Raw genomic sequence first — 16,399 nt, 5'->3', positions numbered from 1 at the left:
TATTTTACTCAGCCAAATAGACCCCTAACAATACCGCGGTTCCCTCTTGATTTTCGTATCTATCTTTCTCGCACCTATTCCCCCAGATATGTTGTAAGCCAGAAACATGACGTAACTGGCAGCTATCTCTGTTTTTAAGACATTAAGGTCTGGATACACCAAGCTCTCCTGAAAAAGATTCTAGGGCTCGATTCTACAGTACTTCCTTTCCCAGTTGTCAATTCGTTCTCTTAGCGCGCGCGACAAAATTGACGCGCGCGACATTAAGATAAACGTCACATTCAGGAATGACTCGTCATAAAGGAAAACCGGATCATCAATTGGAAAGCATCGTTTGCAGAGAAGAGACGTGTTGCACGTTTGACCGAAGAAAAATAATCAGCTTTTAGAGGTTACTAGAGTTGTTGCTTCGAATATTGGTTGACAAGGATTTTTTGCCCTATACAAGGTGAGGAAACGAACAGTACATTTGTGATTAAAAGTAGAAATGATCAGATCTTTCATTGCTCATTCGCTGGAAGTTTGTACTCAAAGGAGCGAGTTTTTTTTTTACCACAGGAGGGATGAAAGTTACGATCGTTTTAATCTGTTTTTTGTTGGCAACGGCAAGTCCCACTGGAGAGCGGAGTGCTAAGTTCAGCCACTCCCTACCCAGTCACGCTAGGTATCTGACGCATCTGACAACAGCCAGTGGTAAGAAAATCCTAAATAGATATAGAAATAGTTTTCATATCTTAATACGTGCGCAATGATTAGTCAATTTAGCGGGTTTTATTTAACTATGGGGCCCGTTTGAATTTAAACGTTCCCCCTCTGTTTGAACCCAGAGATATAATAAATACCTTACTTACCTTGTTTTCTCGGTCCGCACTATAAGTTGAGAAAAGCATTTTGTCAAAGCATTTTGTCTTTTAAGGTGGTCCTTTTTTCACTCGTACAATTTTCACAGCACGCACTTTTAGTGAAAAAACTGTCCTTTATTTTCTTTCTGTCGCTAAGTTCCAGGAAAAAAGAAAAAAACAACAAACAAACAAATTTAAAAAGAAAAGCAATCGAGGCTGTTGCTCTATAGTTTCGGTTTTCATCAAGTTTATCTTTACTAAATTTTTTTCACAACGAAGATATATTTGCTCCTAATTTTACTTGTGATCATGCATAAATAAACAGGCTCTTTGGTATTTTTTTTTCCAGATTTCCTGTTTCCTACAATATTTACTGTTTTTGGAAGTCTTTTGGCATTGTCACTGGTAGCAGTACACACAAAAAGTTATGTTTGGCTTCGAAATGACAAAGTTGAGAAGAATGGCGCCCGTTTGGATTTCTCACCTGGTCCCGTTATCCCTCTTTACGTCCATCGTGTCACGCAAGAAAGAATGCAATCAGCCGCTAAACGCCCTGTCACACAAGTCAATAGGCTCCCAGCGAGCTCAGCGAGCACTGTTAAGGAGGCTACTGAAGGTGACGGTCGTGAACTGTGGAAGAAACGGCGACAAATGCTGCGCGAGAAAAGAAAAGAGAGACGTGCAAAGGGACCGCTCATTGATCCCGAGGTACTGAAAAGAATCAACCAGGAGTGGCAGTTGATTTACGGGTTCACAAACAGAGATCTATTCCACATTGAAAACGAGTTAGAAAATACGGTTGCCAAGATTCGCTCTGTTTATTCTAAGAAAGACAAGGCTATCAAATTTGACGATTCCGTTCACGTTATGTTTGTCGAGAAAGAAAACAAAGGACGTCGGGTGAAGAGATCGCGAAAAATGGAAAAACATGCCACGAAATGTGACACAGAATCTCATTCAGCAGCTTATATTCAGTTTATTGTTTGAGGACTGCAGATAAGACAAATAAATATATATAAATTGTATATTTACAATAACTCTACCATTTTAATTGTAGAATCAGACACAATGAAACTTAGATGTGATTTCAATGTGGTAGCAAACTCGTATTTCAAACGACGTGTTCTATACCTTCACTACGAGTATGAATTAAATAATCATGTATATGTGTTCTCTTAAAAAAAAAAAAAGGTTTTCAAATTCTGTTCCGACTCTCTTGGCCGTTGGGGTTTATCAACGATAATTCGTTATCTCTAGTGAAGTGGCCTTGTCAATTGTGCTATTTAAGCCAGAAAACACATCCCGGCAAACTTTAGGCGAAATCGTTTGCGACAGCGACTTCCTCTAGCATCGTTGTATGATGTCCTTCAGTAGCACTATCATTACATAATGGTTTTGAAGTCTTATGCTAATGTATCAAGAGCGTATCCACGAGAAAACCAGGCAGGGGGTGGTAATGTTCAAATCACTAATTTAGCTCAAACTTGGCGTAAATACTATCTATCATGAAAGTATCTCGCTTTGCAACTTTGCGTCATCCAGAGCTCATGTTTGATTGGTTCTTTGTGAGTGCCTTTGTTTATCAACCAATCAGATTGCCCTGTTGATGTTGTCCTTTTCTTTTTCTTTTTTTTACTATTTTTGCATTAAATTACCTAAGGCTTTTTCCTGCACTAAATTTTCTTCTTAGTTCAGTATATTTCCTGAAATCTGCATTTCTCTGAGCCAATCAGAATGGAGAAATTTAGAAAGGGAATATAAGAACAGTTTGAATGAAAACATCAATCAGATTTCAATCCCGCTGCGCTAGTCGCACTGACATCGACTTTCCGTGAACGAAGATCTATCCTATCCAAAACGTAAATTAACGAGATTGCTTCTTCACAATGCCAGTACTCTATTACAGACAATATACCACTGATTTTTCGTCTCTTATCGAACGAAAGGTCGATAAGCGGTTTTTCCTCCAAAGTACTGAAATCAGGGGCACCCGGTTGCTGGAATTCTACAGTCCTTCAGAACTGTCATTAGATATTCTCAGACAGTTTTCCCTTTTTATGAGTATTCATCTCATTTTCGGAAGTTTTGTGATGGCTTTTACTGCCCATGTAAGAATTATGACTAGAGGTGGTTGCTCAAGTACTAATTGCGAGATATGATAATACTTGTTCAGTATTCAATAACAATTTAAAGCGTCTTCTCCAGCGACTCACCATAATATAGGTAAACAAGTGACGAAAATTCTGCCCAAGCAGCAGATACAGGTATCTATTTTAGTGTCTTATTTTATTTTTTCATTTCAGTTTCCAGTTTCGGTTTCTGACATTGGGTTCCTGTGTGAATCAACTCTCTTTCCTACCGACCAATAATATTCAAGCATGTCTTAAAATAAACCCTGCATCAGAGGTGATATGAAAACCACACGTTTTATTGACCATCATCAGATGACAAATGAGTGAAGAAGAATCTTACTCGAACAAACGGGAGCGATGGATGCTGAAGCTCTTAAAAAAATACTAGGACCGAAAACCTTAAACCTGCTAAGTTACGTAGCAGTTATCTTGTGGTTCGGACTCGCAGTAACCCTTTCTGGTGTCTTTGTGGACATCGAACACAGGGAATCCAGGTTTGACTTTCACTGCAGTGGGGCTCCAGAACGCAGCGACGACATCGACAACAGCGAACTTTACCGGGGAAAGTGTTTTGAGCTATACGAGAGGCGGTATAACGAATATAGTGTCCCTGTCTATGGCTTCGTGATTGTACATTGCTTCCTTGTGGGGTTTGTTTGTGCAGTTTACGCCCAGATAGCGAGTCCTATAGTCGATCAGTTACAGAACCGCAAACAGTCACACGACGACGAAAAAGAAAGAATGGGACGCAAGCTTTTTCTTGCTTACTGTTATCAGCTTTCCATAAGGCTTGTCATAGGGGTATTGTTTATTATCTTACAAACTCTGTTGCTCTATCGTTTCGAAATTCTCCCCAAATTTCATTGCTCAACAACAGGAGAAGATGATCAGCGCAGAATTATCCCACTCGAGCTCGAGTGTCACAATCCACGGGCAAAGAAGAAGACCTTCTGGTTGCGTGCTCTTCTCGTAACGAATGGAACTTACGTGCTTCTTATTTTGATTGAAATGCTCTGCATTTTTTTGCGAAGAAAAACGTTTCTTACTGACCACCTAAATATTCCCGACTCGCCCCAAGGCCGCTCACAGCAAAAGGGACGGAAATGAATATGATGTCATTCTTATTAGGACATCTCTCCGCAACCAACGCACCCATAGCCAATGATTGAGAGCATACCAAGAATATTAACAGAAAACAATGTTCAGAGCTTGGATCGCCGACCTTTCCGAGTTAATCGAGGCAAAGCCAAAATTAATCATCTGACACTCCGCATATTTATACTGATACAGTAAATTAGAGAAAACTTAATTTATAGAGAGTAGCACACTAAAGTAATAAAACTGATGACACAGTGGCCCTCTATAAAATAAAATTAAAAGTACGGAAACATCGTAGGTATAAAGGGCTTTTCTTTGTTAACATTGCCTCATCCACATACGAGGTGGTTTAATTTCGAGGAGCTTGGGAAACATCGAAAAAGTTGGTCGTATCGAAGGCGTAATTGATTAAGGATCTGCTTGAGCGAGGTTAGGGCCTTCAGGCAAGCTGGCATGACCAAGTCTAAAACCTTAACAGAATCAAATAAACCCTCTCACCTTCCTTTCTCTAGTGAAATAAAACTGAGTAAATGTAATCTAATCGTTTTAATCAATTCCTTCCATTCTCTTTGCCCAAGAACATAGTGAAAAATTCAAAGTTATTTCGTATTCTGACACTCCGAGCCTCCTTTTTAAAGCTCAACCAACATTTTTCACTTTACTTTCGGTTACTTTCCCTTCCAAGTAAAATCAGCGAGCCATTTGTTTTCGCGGTCTAGGACAAGGGGCGAATCGGGTTAGGGTTAGCGTGAGGGATTATGCAAGAACTAGAAGCCAAGACAAACCTTCATAGTTACAATTCTATAACAGTCTCAGAAATAAGTTTCTACGGCGATGATGCTGCGGATCAGCGAAAGCTAAGAAACTTATTTTCAAACGATAGCTTTAGGCCTCATTTGAAACCATCACTAAATCCTTTGCTTTAATTACTCCACCATGCATAGAAATATCCCTTTGTGACCGAAAATTCGACAGCTTTTTAACGAAAACTGAAAATGAAACGGCGTGTCTTCTTTTTTGAACATTTCATCCTAACCAAATAATTTCTGATTTGAAAGAATTTAATTAAAGCTCACGGTATTATTTAGAAAAATACAGCAACTCTAGGAGTTTTCGAAGCAGATTGGTCTTCTTCGTGAGCAAATCAAAAGGTCCATCTACCGGTGAGAGTCAAGGCGACTTTGTATTTTTGAAGACTCATTCCATCGGGTCTAGACTCTCTATATCAAGTAAAGTCCTTAAAAAATTGGGTTGCATTTACGCCAGAAGCTATACATCTCTCGTTAATTTTGGTCAGCGAACAATTAAAATCGCCACCCACGATCAAAATTTTTCCAGCATCTTCTTTGAATAGTCTCGAAGCCAGTATATTGAAGCGGGAAGTTTTAGTGTCCATCATTTCGTGCGTCATTAATACCGAGCGAGACCTGAACACGAAATCTCGATTGTGGTTAGCATGACGAGAGGGACTGGTGTAAACAAATAATGAAAACATGGCGGCCAAAAGCGCACTTGAACGTGGAATAACATCAGTCTGGCAAAAACTTTTGACTGTTGTCAACAATGCCTTGGTTTATCTTGATAGTAGAACAGCTGAATGGACTCACTGGTGTGGTAATCTACAAGATCTGATTGATGCAGGAGCGCTTAATGTCTGCGACATTTCTTCTGGAAGAGTGAGTACTGGTCTTGATTTTCACAGATATCTTGTTTTAACTTTTAAATTCTTAATTGAAAGGCCAGAAAGGAAACAATTAAGATCATTAGCTTATTGAGTTATAACAGGAGATATTACGAGTGAAAGATTTTCGGAGATCGTGCGTGTTTATTATTTTAATTTTATGGACTACTTAAGCTTCAGAACGAAGAGATACCGATACATAAATTACTTTTTTGATTGTCTTCATCTTGCTAGCAAGTCAACAATACTAGCATCTTTAATTGTTTTAATGGAAATCTTACACTTGCCAACAAGTTTCCGTTTTGTAATTTCTCCTTGGCCCGTTTAAACCACTTTGTGCTTTTATGTTAGATAACGATTGAAAAGATTTTGAAATTATGGCCCTTCATTTCTGATCAAATGGTAGGTTTTTTAATTATATATCATGCACCAATTTCAGGCAAATTTATCAATTTCAGTTTATCGTAACTCTTGCTCCTATTAACCTATTTTGTTTCCATTCACCTTATTGTTGCTAAATATTCCGTTAACCTTTTTTTCTAAAGATCTCATTAGTAATTCTCATTCCTGTCTGCCATACAACTCTTATGATGTTGGTTTTGAATTAACAAATAATCCCCCAGTTGTTAGTTTTCTTTATCCTCATTACTTGTCAGCTTTTGTTCACTCATGAGAATTAAAGAGTTAATAAATTAATCACCTTTCTCCCTGTTATTTTCAGGGTGGAAATGAATCAGAAACAAAAGCTGTGTTTGTGATTGGTACTCTTCTTCAAAGTGAGACTCTGGACTTGATTCATGCCATTGTAGAATCAAGCGATTTTCAGCACTGCACAATCCTTTGCACAGTGCCTGAAAATGTGCATTGTTTTGCAAGACATGTTGAAATAGGAGAAATATCACCATTTGGAGAAATATCACAGAAACTTAGAGAGTGGATGGGGAACATGGTAGGTTTAAGTAATTGGAAGGATAGGGTTGAAAATGTGGAAAAAATTGCTTAATTTTTCCTTGTTTTTCTCTTGCTTGCAGCCTGGTATAAGTAATAACATGATTTCAAGGGCGAGAGTAATTTATAGTCTTTGAAAAATCTATAAGAGCTTACTTACACCAAATTGCACTCAAATGACATGACAAAAGCAACACAGAAAGTCAAGAGAGACAAAATTCTGACAGTGCATGCTATTTGTAATTTGTACTTGCTTTACAACCTTGCACTCATATTACAACTTTGCACTTGTGTTACATAAAAAATGCTCTTGTTTCAGCAGATCAGAAGAGCATAATTTTTTTCATTTAATATATTGTTATACAAATTGATGATGGTGCAAAGGTGCATGGTTTGTATGAAAAATTCATGTATCATATGTGTAAAAGGGAAAACTTCAAATTACTCCTTTTGTGTGCAGGGTTTCTGAGGTTAATAAAGTGTAGTTTTCACAAACTGGCAGACAAATTTGCAGTTCATGTTCTTACTCACCTTTCTGTAAAATTCATGCATGAACCCTTTTCCACCCTCATTAATTAAAAAAAAATTGTTTGGTTTTTGCTTCACTGATTTTTATATGTAATAAAAATATGCAAAAAATTCAGGTTTGTTAATAGCCACATATTAAGAAACTTCTATTTGTTTACAACAGTATGCCACTGTAGATGTCCACTACTTGCCCCTGTTTCCTGCTGTGGTTTGTCCTGGTCTTTTCATTACTCCTGTGTTTTCAACCTTTTTTCCTCTACTGCCATCAGACGTACCAAGACTACAAAAGTTTCTCAGGAGTACGGTATGATTTTTATCTAAATACCCCTTCTATTGGAGACTGAGTTATCAAGAATTCACTTTAAATTTAACTACTCTTCTACAACAGAAGATGGGGCTGTATGGTCCTTGAGATATTTACCCTGTACCAGTATTAGACAAACTACAAATCTTACACAGTATTCTATATTTTGTTTTAATTAAATGTATGTTTTGCTGTTTGTTTAAGTACTGTGTGTGTGACATGTTGGAAACTTATCTAAACTGTCTGAAATTAACAGGGTGACAAAAGAGTGTTTAACAGCCTGAATGACTTTGAGGTGACTTCTCTTCCTCATAATCTGCAATTGAAAGTCAAGGTAGGTAATGAATGTCTTTGCAGCATTTTGAATTGAAAGGGCAATATGCCCACAAATGCTAAGATTAGGCAGGACAATAATCAGGAATCTGAAAATAACATGGAACAGGGCGCAACTTCTACTTTGTTGAGTCAGTTAGACAATGGTTTCCTTTGTGAAAATTTCCCTTTCTGTAAAACTTTCAAAAAAAAATTCAACACTTCTCTAATGAATCTGTTTGGTTGTGGTCATCTTTCATATAAAAGATAAATGCTGTTGGGGACTTTAAACCTGCAAAAAAAGAAAATATCAAAGTTTATGGGATTTCATTTTGTAACCTTCATCCAGTAAGTGAGTAATATGGAGGTCCTAATGATAAACCCCAACCACTCCATCAATGATAAATGTGACTTGAGTACATTATCCTTAGTTATTTCTTACCTTCATCTCACTGTTTCAGATGTTTGCCTTTGGTTTGAACAGTTTGTTTGAATTGTTGGAAGTCAGTGAGGATTGTTATGGAGTAGGATATCTCAGCAAAGTGATAGCTACAGAACTTGCAAACTTACCAGCGGCTAGAACAAGAAGAAAGGTACATCAGCCAATCACTTGTAAATTGGTCCCATTGCTTTCAATGAGAAGCTCTAATTAAACTTGGCTTAGGTGACAAACACCTACCTACAGTTAAGATTTGAATGTCATCAGCTGTAAAAAATTATCTTTGGTTTTTATCCTCAGGTCTAAAATTTAGCATCCTCCTTTCCACCATTGCATAAAGTCAATTGGTATAGTAGAACCTTGATTTAGTGAACCTCTATATAATGAACAGTACTCTTCAGCGCACCTAAAGTTACAGTAAAATGTATGGGAAAGAACCTCAAATAATGAAGCTTGATGTGACTAAATCCTTGTTATGATGAACACAATTCAGAAGTCAAAACGTATAATATACCCCACAAATGTTAACACGTGACCTTGAAGGACAAATGCAAAACAGACCAACAAGAATCAATATCCTTCAATTCTTTGAAAATAAAACAACTTCACAGTTAACAGCTCACTATAAATGCTGACACTGACGTTATCAATATATCTATAGATCGGCTTTATGCTCTTTGTCCCTTATTAGTTCTATTAAGTTGAATTTAACCTCTTCATTTTTGAAGGCTTCTTGTAGTTAAAGGTGTAAGAGGCAGGAATTTCCAGCATAATAGCCTTGTTTCTCTGTTTTCCAGTGACTTCCACTAAAATTTGTTCTCTTCTATTTTTGCTTAAAAAACAAGGTGCTGTAGCTATGTACAAACCTGTACAGTGCACGTGTACTGTAGCCTCAAATAGACATTAAAAAATAATGTTATTTACCATAATCATTCCAATCTCAAAATGCTGGTAGTGCAACGTCACACCAAAAAAAAAAAAAGTCTGTTAACCATCCCTCAATATAACAAACAATTTGGTTGTTTTTCCATAAATTCCTTGAATTGAGGTTTTCAGTATTTATTTAATAATGGACTTGGGATAAAACGAGCTGATTTCCTTAGTCCCTTGGCATTTTCTTAACTCAAGGTTCCCCTGTACCTTGCTCACAGAAAATTATATTTAAATTTAACTTAATGATATGCATGATGTCTGTCTGGGACTTTATTTTCCTTGGTACTTGTTTTTTGTAAAAGGTCTGTCTGTGAATTTTGATTAAATTTAGGTAATAGTCTGAGAAGAAATTGATGTATTAAACAGCAGTCTGTTTTTGATTTACACTGGTCAGAGCTTGAGCAGCCGTGGATCACTGATTTTGGTCGACAGAACACTTGATCTGGTAGGAGCAGCAAGCCACACATTTGATACACTTGCTGACAGGATCATCCAGTCATTGCCAAGATTACCACAACACACCAGTGATATTGCTGTAGATATGTCACCACTTTGCTCTCCTGGCAGGTATGATAAAGGTCACATTTTTATGAAAGGAAACTTCTTGTTCATATTGGTTCAGCTCTTAACCTTTTAACTCCTACTAGAGTTAGGATATCATGTCACTCTCCTCACTAATACATTAACCAGCAATGGGTAGAGGAGAATACTCAATCTTATCGGTTGGAAGATGTTATCTTGATATGACATGAAATGTGCTCAACATGCAAACGAATAGTAGTTAAAGGGAAATATATCATGTTATTTACTTGATTTAGCCCCACAGCTTTGTTACCTTTATTTCAAAATCATGTTTTAGAAATGACAGCCAAATTTTTTAAATCATTTGTAACTATCATGTAAAATATAATTAAGTAATCTCACTTTTTTCATATCAATTTTTCAAGGGTAGGGTAGATTATTGAGTTTAAACAAGCATGATAGCTCCTGCGTGTAATCTTCAAGGAAAGACCTCATTCTCCTGTTTGTATGTTGCATTTATTTGAGCACAGAAATTTTTGGAAGTCATGCTTCTGTGTATGGTGCTAAATCACATGGGACACTTATTTGAGAAATACAATAGGTACAAGGCTGAACAGGTCATTCTTTCTACTCTTCTTGTTTTCAGTTCAACTCCACACACTGTGGCGCCAGGCTGCTTAGCACATCCTCGAGATCCTTCTACCCAGGCTCTTCTCTGCTCCATGATAACCAAGAGACTAAAGGTGCCCTGCACATGATAAATATGTTTTATTTTTTCAGACTTCACTGATATATATTATAAGTTATTCTATTCCACTGATATGTGCACCTCCTGCCACCTTGAACTTGAGATCCCATCCTTGGGTGTGGACCTGTGTCAGAGTATCACAGACTACCCTGGACCTCTCTGTTTCAAGGCAAAGAGAAATAAAAAAAAGTTTTCCTAATTGTTATGTACTGTCATGAGAAACAACAAACAAATGATTATTTTTGTATTTAAAAATCTATTTTAACAGTTCTAACAGTTATTTATAACCACTTAGCATTATCTGATCATTTGCCAATGCTTTACTCAAGTTATTCTTTGCCATATTTGAGAAGTAAATTTCATGTTTATAATAAGTACCAGTATTACTTTGTTTTTTTTTTCTATGTGTCATATTTTTTTGCTATTGACATATACCCTGATTTTTGTCTCTAAGGAAAGCCTTATGGATTTGTCAAGACAGTTACAAGATGCTTTGACTAAAGAATCACTGATACAAAAGAACAAAGGTGTTCAGAATAAAATCACAATAGAGCAGCTGGTATCCATGTCAGAACATTTCAGGTATATCTACATAATACTTACTCTCAAGATTGCAGTATATTTCTGTTCTACCTTTAGGTGACTTTGAGTCTCTTTGGTGCAAGTAAATACTCTTCTCCCTTTCATAGAGGTCAGCCAAAGTGTTTACAAAGACATGGTGCACTGCTGCAGTTGGTCAGAGCTACAATTACAGCATTGAAGAATGAACACAATTCACAAATGGAACACTTGCAAGCTATAGAAAAAGTAAGTTTTCTATAAATTTTTCTCCCAGTTCTCAATGCCAATAAGTTGATACAGACTAAATAACCTAAGTTTCTGGCATCATCCATGTTGTAGCATTTACGATGAAAAAATTGTCATATACTATTTGTAAACTTTGTGGCTCGTATGATGCAGCATTTCGTCTCGGCCAAGAGACTCATCAGATACCTTTCATAAATTTAAAGTGAACTTGTCAAGCATTGTGTTCAAAGTCCTGTTCATGGAGTTTGCAAAGTCAAGATATTAGTAGTCTGTCATTAGCATTGTCCTTACAATTTGCTGATGCTTATTTACAGTATTGTGGCTGGTTGGGAATATTGCCTTTGAAGGGTGGTTATTGTTCTCCAAAAATCTAAAGTCATGATGGTGAAATAATTAGTTGGATTGAGCATTGTGCTAGGATTGCAGGGTCATGCACTGAAATCCTGGCATCTTTTTTCAGTTGCAGGAAATTGAGAAATATCACAGGAAGGATTTAATTTCATCAGCACAGCTCATATGAAATCGCTCAAAAATTGAATTTCTAAAGGCATTATGAAGTATGAAATATACAGTCATTTAAAAGGACACTAGACAGTTCTCAGATTCAGTTCATTTGGCCCAGTGTCTAATTCACAAGACACAATTATTAAATTTCATTTCACTTACTTTTTTCTGAGAGATTAATTCTTTTTTATTTTTGAAGGGTTTAATTCTCCACATTGGAGAACATGGACCTCAAAGTGCTTTATCAGAGGTGATAAGTGCGTTACAGTCTGACAGTAGACAGAGGTGTGTATGTAAGCTCTTCCTCTTTTGTTTTTTAATATGTCTCATCCATTTGAAGCCAAAGGTAATGTGGAAGAAGGCTATTAACTACTTATTGTGAACATATTTTACAGAGTGGCCTAAAGTTGAAGCAGTTTTCTGGTAGCTTCATCCCCAAACATACTTACTCCTTCCTTCTTTTCTGTAAGGTTTTGGTTGGTTATGCCTCACTGATATCTTTAAGATGTGCTAGGCCTTTATTATAACCTTGAGGATAAGGTAGCTTATGGCAAATATTATCAAGCATGGAGTTTAGGGGATCATTTTACACTTGTTTTATATTCTTTTACAGATTTGTAGCTGTAGAAGATGTTTTGCTTGTCCTGGTGTTCCTATACTCACTTACTGGTGGACAGGATTGCTTTGACTCACCCATGGAAGAAGAACAAATAAAAGTATGCACAACCTCTTATTTAACATGTTGATGTTTTGACTTATCTATGTTGCAGTCTGTGTGCTATTAGTTTGCTAAGCTGAGTTTTATGTAAGAATATATATATAATTATGTAATTTATTACATATGATTGGTATAAACAAGTAATTGGTGTTGGAACAAGAAGCACAAAGCTAATGCAGTTCTAGATTGCATTCAATATTCAATTGAAAATTGTTGAGTTAACACTGATTATGCTATTAATGCACAGCTGGGTAATCCTCATTACTTGTCTTGATATGTCTTTGATACTTTTCACAGAACATGCTGGTGAATAGCATACTCAGTGGAGAGCTGAAATGCAACAGTGAGCAGTTCTTAGGTTTGTGACAACCTTTGGGAACTCCAAGGGTCTCAAGGATGTTGGAGGACTTTTAATGAGGGATGCTACACCACCGTATACAGATTACTACTTTTTTGTATGAAGAAAGGGGAGGAATGGGAGTCACATACATCTCAGCCATCACCCTACCCCCTCCCCCCTCCCCCCTCCCCCAGTTTGGCTACACCCCTCAGCCCAAATGATCCGGCAACAAAACTGATGGTTTTTACCGATTTTCATGATATGGAATGACCTGTGGAAGGAATTTTGACCCTCTTTAAAAACAATTAATGTCAACGTCGTTAACGTTGTGCTTAGAGTAACTCTTTTTTTATTTGGAGTAAGAAATGTTCCCCATTTACTACATTCTGATTTGCAGTCCAGCTCTTTTTTTAGGAACGCAATCACACCCTCACCCAACCCCTCTCAGTTCACACCCATTAAGTTTCATTTATTTCTTGACACAAAGGATCGGAACTGTCGGAGAAGACCGTAAGAAGCAGAATTTCGGATGCTTTTGAAAAAGTTCGAGGCGTTAGCTTGGCGAGAGAAGAACTGCAAGTGTTCAGGTATTGCTGGATAATGTATAGAAATGTTGAGGTTTGTGTGAATTATAAGTGTTACGTTTGACTTGTTTGGGATTACCTGTAATCTGTGTTTTCCTTCTTTTTTGAAAGAAATGTATTTCAGATGGGAACAGCATTGAAACCAGCTCAATATTATCCTCTCGTCAAACAGGTTTGTTCGCATTTGTCATCTTGTTACTGTTAGTGATGCTTTCTTTTTGTCTGCCACTATTATGGGGTTTTTGGACTAAATAACTTATAAGTTGCAACAAGAAGACATAGCAACTGGTTGCTGTCTGTTTTGTGCAGTTTATCAAAATACCAGAAACAAACTTACGTTGCTGTCGGCTTTATTATGATAGAAGCCGTTGCTTGGTAATTAATGCTCTAGATTGCAAATCGAAAGTTCGTGGCTTGAGTCCATGGAAGGTCATTTTTTTATGTTATTGGACAAGACACGGTACCCTGACAATGCCTCTCTCTACCTATAATATATATAATATATATAAACGGGTACGTTTATCCACCGGAAATATAGGGAGAGGGGGGTGGTATGGGTAGAGTTTAACCCGTGATGCAGTGACATCACGTAGTGGAGGAGTGGCACGCTTTTTGCAGACGAAACTGAGTCGGAGTAACCCTCGGTGGCCATGTGAGTCACTTTATTATAATTTGCACTTCAGTAGACTATACTTTAGAAACACTTTTCAGAGCACTGTTTTAGTAACAAAGCTTTTCCTGTGAAGTTCGAGTTTAAAGCGTTTTGTTTGATTCAACCAAAGGAAATTGTTCTGATTTATTTGAATGTCTAAAATGCTTCATCTTTTTCAGATAACAGAAGGCATTTTTAGTCCTGAATCACCTGAACTACCCGACATCGAGTTCAAGTCACACGGATTTAAGGATCTTATCAAAACAGGATTTAGGTAAAACGAAAGGGGCGATTTTGTTTTTGCTGTCAGTTATTTCCTGCCTGAGATGCACGTCATGCTACATTCGTTAATTCACCATTTCTTGTTTTATTGTTTGACTCAGTTTATTCATGAATGTGAGCAAGCCTCGTCCTAATGACCATCCTTTGTTGGTTCTGTTCATCGTTGGGGGAATCACATGCTCAGAGGTTCACCAGATAAGGGAAGCGTTAGCTGCGTATCATCCTAATACCCAGGTGAGAGCGTTGTTGTTATGGAGCCAATTTTCTGCGTGTTCTCCTAAATAAAAACCAAAGTAATCAACATGGGAAGTTTCCCCTTTAGCGTAAGTGGGTCCATACGGCTTGGACGTATGTTATGCCACCCACAAGTTCTGGAACTAACTAAAGACAGAGCGGAAGGGTATACTTGAATACTGTGAACGGTAATTTAGGAAAAGCATTACTCTGCTTTCATTCTTACGGAACGCTTTGATCTGAGGAGTTTCTAGTCACTGGTGGGACTTCCGACGCAACATTCTGATTCACTTCTGTTTCTCTTCGTTCCAGCTTTTAATTGGTAGCACACGGCTTATGAGAGGCGAAGATTTGTTCAAGGACGTTTTCCTCCAGGATAATCTGTTCCCAGCTCTTCATTAATGATTTTCATGAAGTGTGGCGTGACACACATCTGGCTTGTGACGCCGATGAGAAGTTGTCCAAGTCGTCGACTAACTTGCTCGCGAACATAGCATACGTGTGAGTGATAGTGGATGGTCAGTTGTTTTCAACAAAACAAAAGAAAAACTGTAAATTGAACAGCTAAATGGACAACACACGCAACCCCAAGCCCATAATGACATCACGATGGTCAAAGATTCCCTGATAATTTTTTTATTGCTATAACCAATTGAAGATTGGTCAACACAAGAGAATAGAAACTGGTCAATAAATATCTCCCTAATCGTTTTTAGTAGAGGCTTAAAAAAAATGAAGAACCTGAGATCAAGTACAAGTGCTAAGAGAAGAGACTTACAAAGGACCAAAAGCCAAACGCGGCGCAAAACAAAAAATTTTGAACTTATTTAAAATATTGAACAAATGCACGAAGGGTGCATAACAGTTGCAGTAATGGAAGCGACAGGCGTAGAGCTTCGTCAAAATATTCTATAATTTTTCATATCCTGAGAGTGCTTTTATTGTGGCGTGAGAAACGACTAAAATGTCCCTAAGAGATACCTTTTAAGGGTGCGCCGTTTGTTACATCTGACCAGTGACACAGAGCATCGACAGTGGCAAGATGTAATTTAGTGTTGACAACTGAGTTGAAAACGTAAATTGGCCACCGTAAAGAGTTTAAAGTTTCGAGCGTCAGCCCTTCGTCAATTTGGCAAGATGGTTTACTTATGGAGTTGTAAAGCGGACTTATAGTATATTTTCCACAGAGAACAAACCTTGGATAATCTTTTTTGAAATCTAATTTATAAAAGATGGGCTAAATATATGGAGTTGTTTGCACGTTTCAAAATAAACTGGAAGGTCAAAGTCTAGTAGTAGTTACCTCCCTAAGCCATTGATCAGGTTTCCAAACCTACATCATTTCCCATGGTATTGTCATGTTCGAGAGTTTCCCATAACCTTTGAGGTGACTTTACAAGATTCACAATCACGTCTTAGGTCATTCCCAACCTTCTGATTGGTTTATAACAACTGATCACATTTGCTTGACTGCTCTCAAGTTTCAGTGCTGAATGCCCTCTTCAATTCACAGTATCTCGTTACCAACTCCTGTGGTCCAGATAGCAAGGTTCACATCGAGGGCCTGTTACTTTAAGAAAATTAAGCCAAATCTTATTTTTGAAGTGATGACGATGATTAAGAGTTGTTGCTAGATAGTTTAGGTAGCCTACAACACTTGAGGATTACACTCCAACTGCAATGATTCTCGTGAAATTACTGTCGTAAGAACTTATTCAGGAACTTGTTCTTCCAATCCAACATTGGGGGAGGAGCTAACAGGGAGGAGGGGTGACAGCGTAAGGGGGGGGC

At 37.6% G+C, this 16,399-nt stretch overlaps 2 protein-coding genes across 2 annotated transcripts; both read left to right on the top strand.

The window, feature by feature from the left end:
* The first annotated feature begins 458 nt into the window (after positions 1-458).
* LOC131778516 (uncharacterized) lies at positions 459-1,847 on the top strand. The gene is made up of 2 exons (XM_059094938.2): positions 459-693; positions 1,192-1,847. The coding sequence occupies exons 1-2, from the start codon at positions 564-566 to the stop codon at positions 1,827-1,829; spliced, it is 768 nt and encodes a 255-aa protein (XP_058950921.2). The 5' UTR covers positions 459-563; the 3' UTR covers positions 1,830-1,847.
* A 3,717-nt stretch (positions 1,848-5,564) lies between these two features.
* On the top strand, positions 5,565-15,895 carry LOC131778555 (sec1 family domain-containing protein 2). Its single transcript, XM_059094978.2, has 17 exons — positions 5,565-5,748; positions 6,475-6,702; positions 7,393-7,533; positions 7,790-7,867; positions 8,307-8,438; positions 9,612-9,784; positions 10,386-10,482; positions 10,942-11,069; positions 11,177-11,294; positions 11,998-12,083; positions 12,412-12,514; positions 12,814-12,874; positions 13,344-13,443; positions 13,552-13,612; positions 14,272-14,366; positions 14,476-14,608; positions 14,921-15,895. The coding sequence occupies exons 1-17, from the start codon at positions 5,566-5,568 to the stop codon at positions 15,008-15,010; spliced, it is 2,007 nt and encodes a 668-aa protein (XP_058950961.1). The 5' UTR covers position 5,565; the 3' UTR covers positions 15,011-15,895.
* The last annotated feature ends 504 nt before the right edge of the window (positions 15,896-16,399 follow it).

The sequence above is a fragment of the Pocillopora verrucosa genome, chromosome 1, assembly GCF_036669915.1.
Source record: "Pocillopora verrucosa isolate sample1 chromosome 1, ASM3666991v2, whole genome shotgun sequence".
In the NCBI taxonomy this organism is placed as follows: Eukaryota; Metazoa; Cnidaria; class Anthozoa; order Scleractinia; family Pocilloporidae; genus Pocillopora; species Pocillopora verrucosa.
Note: the sequence above shows the minus strand (reverse complement) of the source record. Positions and strands in the feature narration are given on the sequence as shown.

Bases quoted from the DNA above. Each gene is read 5' to 3' on its own strand.
- LOC131778555 (XM_059094978.2), top strand. From the start codon at position 5,566: ATGGCGGCCAAAAGCGCACTTGAACGTGGAATAACATCAGTCTGGCAA. The intron at 6,703-7,392 runs GTAGGTTTAAGT...TGTTTACAACAG, and splicing joins GAGAGTGGATGGGGAACATG to TATGCCACTGTAGATGTCCA. The intron at 12,084-12,411 runs GTGTGTATGTAA...ATTCTTTTACAG, and splicing joins CAGTCTGACAGTAGACAGAG to ATTTGTAGCTGTAGAAGATG.
- LOC131778516 (XM_059094938.2), top strand. From the start codon at position 564: ATGAAAGTTACGATCGTTTTAATCTGTTTTTTGTTGGCAACGGCAAGT. The intron at 694-1,191 runs GTAAGAAAATCC...TTTTTTTTCCAG, and splicing joins GCATCTGACAACAGCCAGTG to ATTTCCTGTTTCCTACAATA.